The following is a 10,613-nucleotide window of genomic DNA, read 5'->3' on the forward strand; positions in this document are numbered from 1 at the left end:
CCCTGTGCATGAAGAAATTACTACAGCTGTGTTCCTTCTGAGATCTGTCAGCTCATGGAAGAGGCTGTTGTCAGACGTATACCGCCTTTCAACAATGTGTTAAAATTGCAGACTTTGCTCCCAGAAGATACTGATGACTGGTTGGTTTGTTCTTGCAGGAAAAGACTGTACCAATTCCTGAAAAACTGAATGAATGGGCACCACGACCTCCCCCGGAGTTTGTTAGAGATGTGATGGGTAAAGATACTATTCTTCACATAACTGTAGGGTCAGCTACATTAAGAAAAGTGTTTAACAGAAAAGGCCAGAGACAGTTTTCTGTTGTTGCTCATTTTGCTGGAGAAAAGAGGTAGGAAATGTGCTTCAAGAGTTGCTTTTCCAAATTTTATTTGGCTCCTGGGTTCCACTTTTCTGCTTGTTGTCAGAATGCAAAGTGAATGATGCTTGTAGCACTCCAGCACATGGACTCCACGCAGTGAAATAAGCTGCTGGTCTGGTGATGACAAGTAAATGATGATAAGTAAGTCTGTCCTTTCTGAGAGTGCTCTGGAAACATAATTATGAAGTCCTTCTTTTGACTGCTTTGAGTCTGAATCTCAGGCAGTGAGAAGCAGGCACGTACAGCGGGTGTGATTGTATGTGGTCAGGGAGGGAGCTGGCACTTCCGCAAGGAACGTGACCCAAGTGTTCTGCTTACATTTCACTTTTACCTGCACGGATTAAATGTAGTAGTTGTGGTATAATTTTCATCTGCATGTAGAAGTTCTGTCTTTCTGTGGGACCTTCATCCGTATTAATGATCCTTTCTAGAGGCTGACTTGTTCTTATTTTCAGAATAATTGATCTTGGACTAAAGCTTTTATACACTTCTGAATAAACTGTTCTGCGTATTGTAATTCCATCATGGCTTTTTCAAATAGCTTTGCTGTGTATTTGAACAGTCTTGTTTTTCTGGGAGCACCTGACGTGCTGGGATTCTGTTAGTATCAAGAGCACCCCTACTGCAGCCCCAGCTGCCATGTTTTAATTACTAGGTGTCTTCTTTTAGGCATGTATTTGTGCTTTGCATTGAGAAATGGCTCAGGAGACAGAGGAGGAGAATGGAGTGCGATGTTGAAGCTCCTGTGAGACTTCAACATGCAGACTGATGGCAGGAAGAGAGCGCTATAGGGATTTCATTTATGAAGAAATGGTCAAAGACTGTCAGTGGTATCTGTCTTGCATAGGAAGGTATAATATGATGGGTTTTGTCACCTTTCTGTTGACCGTTATTTTTTTGTATGAGATGCTGAAAACTAGTGAGAGGCAGCCTCGGTAGGATGTTTTAGCTCGCTTCTGCCTAGAAGAGAATGGGGTGTGCATTTGATTTCTAATTCTTTTACTGCCTCAATGTCCAGCTAAGACTGGATTCTCTCTAGGGGAGGAATTGACCAGTAGAAACTGCAGTGACCCGTAAGCATATGTTTTGCAGCTTGCTTTGGCTTTTGATTGTGAGTGATTTCAGCTTACATAAAATGGTGACACACTCTGTGTCTTGTTAGTGGGTTTTCATCTTACAGTGCCCTTTCATGTGTCCTGTCCCTCAGCATCTAGCTGTAGTCATTTGTGAGCATCTAGTATAATCTATTTTCTAGCAGACTAACTCTTCTTTATTGTAGGTTCCAGTGCTGGAGCTGGGAGTGGAGAGTTTCATGTGTACCGGCATCTTCGCCGGCGAGAGTACCAAAGGCAAGATTTCATGGATGCCATGGCTGAGAAGGTCAGCAGGACTCTTTTTATAATTCCACGCCCCCCTGCCACCCCCCGACCATTTGGTGTTCATTGCAAATCTTTTTTTCTGTTAAAGTCATGTACAAATAATTCAGTTCCAAACCACTCCTTATCAGAGGAAAAATGTAGGAGTATGTGATGCATGACGTCTTTGTCAGTATTGAAACATTGGTGTACTCTATCTTAGTTCAGTGGGGGTCCTACCACACAGTAAGACCACACGTGAATGTTTGTGTTCTCAGCTTGGACTGAAAATGCTTTAAAAACTGGAAAACCCTAATACCGCTGTCTTGCACAGACAGAATCAATGCAAGTGCCTGTACACAGAGTCCGGATCTCTTTCTTTTAAGTCTTGGTCAAGTAGAATAGCACCTCTTTCAGAGAGCATTATTGTTATACTCTCTCTTGGCCAAGATGAGTTCTTTGATCTGTATGTCAATGTTTGCGTCTCAAGTTATTCTCTTGTTTTTACTGAAACATTCTTTAGGGCAGAAGCCCAACCTCCCTCCTCTGTTTTGGTGAGGATTCCTCCCTCTAAAGGCTTCAATGTTTGGCTCAGGGTGCAGGTTAAAAATGCTGTCAGTACAGAAGTCATCCCTAAAATATGGGGTTTTGTATAAAGAAGCAGCCAGACAAAATCTGGCAAAGCTCCCTTCTGTATTTTGCTAACAAACTTCTCCCTAAAAGGACGTGACTTTTAAAAGAAGTATTTTAATTTAGATTGTGACCAAAGTGTGACATGTGATCAATTACAGCAAAGACTAGATGAGGAATTCCAGAAGAAACTGGAGAGGAATAAGATGATTGCAGAAGAACAAACAGCAAAACGCAGAAGGAAGCGGTAAGGGCAGATTGTTCCCGGGAGGCTTGACATGGAAACCCCCATGCCCTGTGCCTCATCTGTAGCTGCATGCTTTGGATAAATGCTGTCATTCTGTGTCTACATCTATCAGCTGAGAAGTCTGGCTGTGGAAATTAATCTTGTTAATGTCATTGTTTGGTTTCTGAAGGTAGCTGTAAACTTGACAGGCTTTGCTGGCATGGTTTATTTGCTGTGCGTCGCTAGCGGGATAACTTTTGACTGGTTGAGCAGCTTTTGCTGACACAGTGGTGTTGACCGCAACACGCCTTACTGCATGTTTTTTAGAACAATGTCAGAAAAGGTTTGTATGTACATCTGGCTTAAATAAATATCTGAAACAGCTGACACCAAGCAGCTTAAGTGCAAAAATAGGTGCTGCTTAATGGGTACACATATGGATTTGGACTAGCAGAGCATGGGGGGGCTTGATGCTGTCCTCCGTACACTGTCAGTGTGACTAATCCAGTTCAGTCTGTCAATACTGAAAAGGCCACTGATGTGTGCAGTATTGTTAAAATCAGTAGCTGCTTCTGCCGACCTCATTGAAATGTCCGGCAGGTCAAGTCTAGTAAGTTAGATGGAAAAAATATAAAGTATTAAATCCATCCTTCCCTTAAGTTTTAGACAAAGTGAAACAGTTACAAGATTGATGCTCTCAAGAAATTATAATGCAGTGGTACAAGAATTTAAATTCCACAGTCTGTCTGTGTCCACCATACCTTTCAGAAATAGCAGGGTATTGTGGCTCGGCTCTTTGAGAGGGTCTGACCCTGAGCAGCCTCTCTCTTGCTTCTTTGAGAATGAGGGGTTTACATCTTGGAGCTGAGAGTTGCTGCTGAAAGGCATGTGCACAATGACTCACTGGTGTATTAGCACAAAAGCGCATAACACAAACACTGTTGCCATCTTACTTTAATTTAGTGTGGTCCAACAGATGGCCAGCAAGTCAGATCTGGCCTGCTGCCTTTTTCCTGGCTGAGATGGAGAACAACCGTTCAAACAGCAAATGCTGGCTAAACACTCTGACACCTCCTTGTCTCCCTTCCTCCGTAGAGAGGTCTAATGGCATAGGTCCCAAGAGGCTTTGCCCTGTAGGAGCCTCTCTGACTTCCCTCACCACCCTTCTCTTATGACCTGACCTGACCAGTACAGTGCTTGGCGCTCTGTTCCAACAGAATTCATATATGGTGTTGAGAGAGGAACACGAATCCCCAGTCGATCTGCCCTGTCTCTGCCATTACCTGGTTACCTTTGCTTAGGCAAACAGAACTAGGTCGTATGAACTGAAATTCCCTCTTACCCCAGGGCCCAATATATCGATGAAGTACAGCCACAGATGAAGGTCAAAGCATACTGCCTTCTTTTTTTTTTTTTTCACTTAAAGTATATATTACTGATGATGACTTAATTTTTTTTTCCAATGTTCAGTTCCAGCAGTCTGGGTTTTGACACAGTTTTCTCTTTTTGTTTATTAGGCTAGGTAGCTAAAATGTAGGGGCAGTTTCATTTTTGCTCCTCTGTGTTCTTGGAGATTCTTGCATATCATAGTTTTGGTTGCAGTGGCATCATGGAAGACTTTACAAAAAATCCATTAGACTAAAGACAATGTAGAAAAGTTCCTGTTGATCATGTGTCTTAAGTTTGCTCTCGCTGAATTTTCAGTTGAGGCCAAATTCAAATTGAACTTATCTTCTGCAGTCTGTTTTTCCAAGATGTCTGTATTAGGTTCTTTATCAGCGTATGAACGTGCAGAAGCATTACAGTGTTGGATCTGCATAAGAGTCTTTTCTTCTTTGCTTTATAGACAGAAGTTAAAAGAGAAGAAACTGCAAGCTAAGAAAAACAAACTTGAACAAAAGAAGCAGGAAAAAGGTCAGTAAAATTTAGTTTTCTTTTCTCCAGACTTAGTTCTGTTCCCTAATTGATTTGGAAGGGTTTCTTCCACCGCCTGCCCCAAGCATTCTCGATACATGGATAGGAAGACTGAGCCTTAAGCTTGTTATTTGAGCTAATGTTTCAAAAGTCCTCTTTGAAAGCTGTCTATGCTGAGATTTAATCTTACAAATAGCTTGGCCGTTTGTGAATATTTTCCCTTTATTAGGGGAAATTTTGGACAGCAAACATTGGAACCAGAGTTTGTTGATTGTGGATGTTTTGCCCCAGCTATTCTGACAAACTGCAGATTTAGAACATCTTCTGCTAAAAAAGGCAATATTGTTAAAGGCTGTTCTTTTAAGTGTATTTTGAATGTGTACGGGAAAACAGGTGGAAAAAAACTGCACAGCTTGGACAGCAAGAAACAGAGTTACGATTTTGTGTGTAAGAAATGGAGCCACCTTGGTGCCATCTGTTCCACACGACTATCTTATTTCACATAGAAGTAAACGTGAAAAACCTGACTGCCTCTGTTCTCCTGCAGGCTTGAAAATTAATGTTCAGTGTAACTGTTTGCCCAATCTTCTGAATACTCATTGCTTCCTTTCAGTGAGCATATTTTAGCGTACTCTTTCAAACAGTTGTCCTTTGTGGATTAGCACACTAACTCTGCAGTAATTCTTAGTCTTAAAGCTACAACAGTTCCTGATAATTCTGTTAGAGCAGTGACTTGTCTGACAGTGCTACCTTATTTCTGCTTTGCTTTTCAAAATTGGATGTGTTTCAGCTGAACTGTTGCCAGCCTCCCATATAAACATGGGAGGACAAATTAATCATTAGGTTAATTTTACTTGTGACAGCAAGTGAATGTAGCAGAGTGGTGGGTTTTGGTGTTTTGTTTTGGCTCTGTTTTTTTTTTTTTTTTTTAAAGCTACTCATTTATGAATTGTGACTGGGAGGAGAATTTAAGTATGAGTCAACATACCTTTGTTCACTTTGAGTGAGCAAAACAGAATACCCATTCCTTTAGGGAGTGGCTGGAAGAGAGCTGGATCAGGGACTGGCACTGTGCTGCGGGACTGCCATGTACCAATTGTTGGGCTGGAATGTTTTTATTCAGCACAAATAAGTCATCTTCTGGAAGCCAGAATCCAAACTCCCCTGTCTCTAGAATAGTTCTTAGCTCTTTACAAGTTGTGGTTGTCTATTAAAATAAATAAATAAATAAAATCAGTGGCGATAGAATCCACTGATAGCCATTTGTAGTCTGATGAGAACAGGCTTGTCTTTTTCTAGTTTTGCGTGCCCTGGGTTGAGATCTGAGAGTTTTTCCAAATTAATTGAAGTGTATTTGTTGGATGTGGCAGGCAAACATTTATCTCCCTTTTTGAATGAATAAATAAAATCTCTGTGTTGCCGTCTTTCACCTTTGTTGTAGTAAAAACATTAAGAGTAAAGGTTGGTGCTAAATAAGATCAGCTGTTAAAGTTGCATTATTGTAGAGATCCCTAATAAAAAGTGAAAGTACAGAACTTCACCACGCGGTGGCATCACACCTCTAATCCTAAATCCTGGGTATAACCGATCAGAGCGTGAGCTGAGCATGACTTGGCTGAGAAACAGTGAAGGTACAATAGCTCCCAGTAGCAGAAGAATGGCTGTTAGATTCAGGTCCAGCTTAATGCTGTACCTAATTTTCATTATCCCTTATTTAATTTCTAGTAGGTGTTTTCTGGTCTTTTAGCATGCTTCACGAGTTTTCTGTGACCCTTGTTAACCTTACACGTATCTTAACGAGTTCCTGTACTTGCGGTATACCAAACAACTCTGTAAAAAGTTCATGGCACCTTGTGGAGTTTCTGTAAACTTGGATAGGTGTAGAAATACACCAAGTCTTGGCATGGCTTCCCAGTGCCTGCATGCTTTAACAGTGCTCTCTGATACTTGAAAGTTCATGCCGATACGCAGAGGTGAGATCGGGAATGAGATAATCGCTTCAACATTTGACAGCCTCTGTTTGAAACAGTGTTCGATAGGAGGTGGAGTTGTTTAATGATAGACTTGGCACGGTGGTAGTGTTGGAGGTAAGGGAATATTTCTCCAAGGGAGAATTTGATATTCTGAGCTCTCCGTCATTCGGTAGAATTAATATAACCTGATACATGCTTCATAAGTATCTGGGACTACTGTGTTGTGAGATATTTAACAAGGGAGACGCATGGGAATATGTTATCCCTCCGTACTAATTAGCGTGACCTAGTACACGTTTGCTTGGCACCTGAGACTGTTTTGTTTTGAAATACTTAACAAGGAAGACACGCGGGAATGTGTTATCATGGAATCATAGAATTGTCTAGGTTGGAGAAGACCTTTAAGATCATCAAGTCCAACCGTTAACCTAACCCTGCCATCCCACCACTAAACCCTGTCCCTAAGCACCTCATCTACCCTTCTTTTAAATACCTCCAGGGAGGGGGACTCGACCACCTCCCTGGACAGCCCATTCCAGAGCCTGACAACCCTTTCTGTGAAGAAATTTTTCCTAATGGGCAACCTAAACCTGCCCTGGCGCAACTTCAGACCATTTCCCCTCGTCCTATCATCCGTTACCAGGGAGAAGAGGCCGACCCCCCACCTCACTGCAGCCTCCTTTCAGGTAGTTGTAGAGGGCGATAAGGTCTCAATTCATACTGTTTGTGTTTTCAGAACCTGATCAATCTCAAGAGCAAGTCAGCAGCGAGGATGATGAAGAGGATAGCAAGGAGGAGGAAGAGAAGGAAGATGATGCTGAAGAGCCCAGTTTTGTGATGGGAAGAGGATGAGGCCTTTCAGGGACAGCTGGAAACACTGTTCATTGCTTTACATTCAGGAGCATGAAAGTCATCTCAGCCAAGCAGAACCCATTGGCGTACATTATATCTGCTTAACGGTGAATGACCTTCACGTCACAGGCCCAAGAGATATTGATAGAGAAATGCCAAATAAGAGATTTTTTTCTTAATTGCTTGTATAACTGCTGTGCAGTCTGCTCTAAGTTTGCTCTAAAGAGTCAGCCATAAGTCTCTGTGACCCTAGAGTTCTTTCTAACATGGCCCAGAGTGTTTTTCTGTCTGAAAGCTAAAACATATCCATTACTATTTAAGGGAAATATTACTGTGAGGGCTACGTATTCTACTTATGTCAAAGCTGGTAGCGGTGGGATATGTGAATCTAAGGGAAATGTTTAACCTAAAGTAGAAAAGTGGTCTGTAGCCAGACTCTCCTGCACTGTGAGTGTTCTGAATTCGGGGTTTTGTATGGGGTCATATCTAACCCAAAGAAATCAGTTTATGTTGCTAGACAAGTTCTATAGATTTTTAAGCAGGATCCCTTTTTTATTGCTAAAACTTTCCCTATTACTTTTCTTCCGTGTTTTTTAAATGAATAAAGGGGATGTGTTGGATTGTTCTGTCTTCTTTTTTTTTTTCTTGAAGAGGATTTCAGTAAAGAGATGTTTGCAGTGCTGCAGGAAGGGACAAAAAGAGCAAGTGATACTTCCATGAGCACATGGAAACACAGAAAAGGTGTTAGCTGCATTTACTTTACTTTTTGCTTTTGTATTGGAACGATATCTTTTCCAAAAGATTATGCCTGTAAAGCTTCCAAATGCTGTGGCAGAAAGGCTTGGAATTGGAATGGTTTTGCATGTGTTCAGCTTCATGTAATGACACTTGCCTTTCTCTCTGCTTGAGCTTTCTGCTTTGAACTTCGGGTTCCCTGGTAGGAGCCATAACATCCACACCCCATATGTATTTACTTACTGGTGCTTCAATGAAAAGCATAGGCAGTGGTGGTTTTATTTGTAACTGAGGTGGTTGTCTTTTCAGTGTATCTTTAATTAGAAGTGCCTGCTATCTTTCAGACATGCTCATCCCAGGACCTCGGCATCCAGAATGTGGTGCTACTTCTTCTCAAGCCTTTGCTAATGCCAAATTATTTAAAGCAAAAAAAAAACCAACAAAAAAACCCCAAAACCAAACCAAAAAAAACCCCATAAAAAGGGAGAATCTCTTTTTAGATTTAGCCTTTGGTGAACAGCGCTGCCAGAAATCCTGTTTTGCCTGAGCTGGCTTGTATGTAATGGCTTCCTGGTGATACTACCGTGGCGGTGGGGAAGCAGATGTGATCGAGTGCAAGTGCCGTCTGTGTTTTGTTCCCCTGTGTGTACCCAAAGACTTCAGAGCTGGGTAACTTGTGAGCTGCAAGGCCCATATCCCCACCCCACCCCCGGGTTAGGGATCTGCATGGAATTCTTTTCTGCTTAATCTCCACAGAGGCCGGTCCTTCCGAGTAAGTTGTGACAGTGTTTCATTCTGTAGCACTCACGATGCCGAATGGATGTTCTGCAGTTGTTGGCATTTTCCCGGTCGAGAGATGAGTTATGAGAATCGCTTCACCTGAATCCCCCTTAGGGCAGGTAAACCATGTTGATGCATCTGTGTCATAGGATGAGCCATAAACACGTTGTGATTTTTCTTAGCTTTCGTGGAAAAGAAGTAAGCGTCTCACAAATAAACAAAGACTGTTCGGCCTCTGAGCTTGTCGGGCTTTTGAGCTGAATAAACAAGTGCTGCCTTGCATTAAATAGAGCAGATGTTGCTGCACAAGGCCATGCTTCTCTCGGTCGGGAAGAAGATGGACTTGAGTTTGTCTTGCTGAACTAAACGAATTCAGGCTGCGTGGCCTCGTCCCGCCTCCCTAGGACGCCATCGTTACCCGTGCTGAATTATTCAGCCGCTACATTTTCTAGGAATGCAAAGTTTGTGGGTGAAATCCATAAAAAGCAGAGGATGCGTAGCTGAAAGCAGTATCTGCCTCGCGGCCTTTCTTGCTGGGGTGGCTGAACGCAGCAGTAGGAGCTGTATTTGGTAGGTGTTGCCGTGAATTCTGAAGAATGCTGTGCCGTGTTGTGGTGGTTCGTGTCAGTACTGTGTCTTCCAGAATACACAGGCACTTCAAAGGGAGCAGCTTGAAGAGCTGTTTCTAGGTTAAGACAAAATGCGAGTATTTTGTGACCTCAAAACGGGGAAAACGTTGTCTGTGGAGTAGAAAAAGGGAAGTGCACACTTGTGTAGTAAAATGAGGAACAATTCTACGATTGCTTCCTATTCCAAATATGGCACTGAAAAAGCAGTAATACCTTAAAGGCTTGAAACTGCCTAGGAGTCTGACCTGCGTATGTTATATTATTGCTCTGGATTCTTTTCTAGAGGAGTCCCGCTCCTTTCTCTGATGGAGACCAATCTTCAGGGGCGCAAGTTTGCTGCTGTTCCGCTTCTACAGGCATTCGTGCAAGCGTGGGACCCCGCGAGGCGGCAGAGTTAGTGCTGTAGCCCAGCAGAGGTGTTTGTGATCTGAGAGGTGAAGAGGGCGCTCAGGATAACAGATGTATTTGCCTCTTTTAAGTTTTTAGGAATTGTTTTCCTTTGTCTTTCCCCCACTCCCCAGGCAGAAATGAATTCATGAAGATGGGATTACCCTGTGATAAAGCTGACCCATTGTGCCGACTGCCTTTATCTCGTTGCCAAGGAAGGAACTCCCTCCTCTTTTCCCACAAATGTCCCCGTCCTTGCTCTTTTGATGGGTTTATACAGGATTTCCTAAAAAATCAGTAGAGGAGGAATGCAGGGAGATAGCAGCCTGGCCTCTGTAGCCGCCGTTATTCTCTGCTTCAGCCAGCGGACGCGTCAGCTCGGCGGAGGCCGAAGTCAGCACTGCCTTTTGACGTCTGTAAGTGGCGACTTTTTGCTGTATAATAATTGTAATAAAAGCACATTTACATCTCACTGCACCAATACCTTCTGTGTGGAAAGATTGAAAGACACAAGGTCCAGACAGAGTAATGCTTTTATCGTTGGCAGGGGGGTCACCCTGACCATGAACTTAGGGAGCCCCAGACCTGATTTTTTTTTTTTCCTACAGATGCTCGTTCACACAGGGAGCTCCGAGGGCCGTGGCCCCCAGGATCCCAGCCCGCTGCCGGAGCAGCTGTGGGGCTGCGGAGGCGCTGGGGACAGCTCGGGATGCCCTTCCTCTGTGACCGCTAAGTACGTTCCCCCGTTCGTTC

The 10,613-nt window shown here is 43.0% G+C and overlaps 2 protein-coding genes across 11 annotated transcripts in view; both read left to right on the forward strand.

The window, feature by feature from the left end:
- The first annotated feature begins 10 nt into the window (after nucleotides 1-10).
- On the forward strand, nucleotides 11-7,411 carry PRKRIP1 (PRKR interacting protein 1). Its single transcript, XM_009645118.2, has 5 exons — nucleotides 11-237; nucleotides 1,659-1,759; nucleotides 2,526-2,611; nucleotides 4,437-4,504; nucleotides 7,214-7,411. Exons 1-5 carry the CDS (start codon nucleotides 234-236, stop codon nucleotides 7,327-7,329), a joined length of 375 nt encoding a protein of 124 aa, XP_009643413.1. The 5' UTR covers nucleotides 11-233; the 3' UTR covers nucleotides 7,330-7,411.
- A 102-nt stretch (nucleotides 7,412-7,513) lies between these two features.
- Nucleotides 7,514-10,613, forward strand: part of ORAI2 (ORAI calcium release-activated calcium modulator 2) — a 33,877-nt gene continuing 30,777 nt past the window's right edge. For 8 of the 10 annotated variants that reach the window (XR_004842788.1, XM_035900482.1, XM_035900475.1 and 5 more), the window contains exons 1-2: nucleotides 7,514-10,276; nucleotides 10,469-10,593. The gene's annotated coding sequence lies outside the window, so the exon portion shown is untranslated. The remainder of the gene's footprint in view (nucleotides 10,277-10,468; nucleotides 10,594-10,613) is intronic. The other 2 variants (XM_035900476.1, XM_035900480.1) reach the window with 2 other exon arrangements.

Source organism: Egretta garzetta, unplaced genomic scaffold, assembly GCF_000687185.1.
Source record: "Egretta garzetta isolate BGI_Z169 unplaced genomic scaffold, ASM68718v1 scaffold108, whole genome shotgun sequence".
Lineage (NCBI taxonomy): Eukaryota > Metazoa > Chordata > Aves > Pelecaniformes > Ardeidae > Egretta > Egretta garzetta.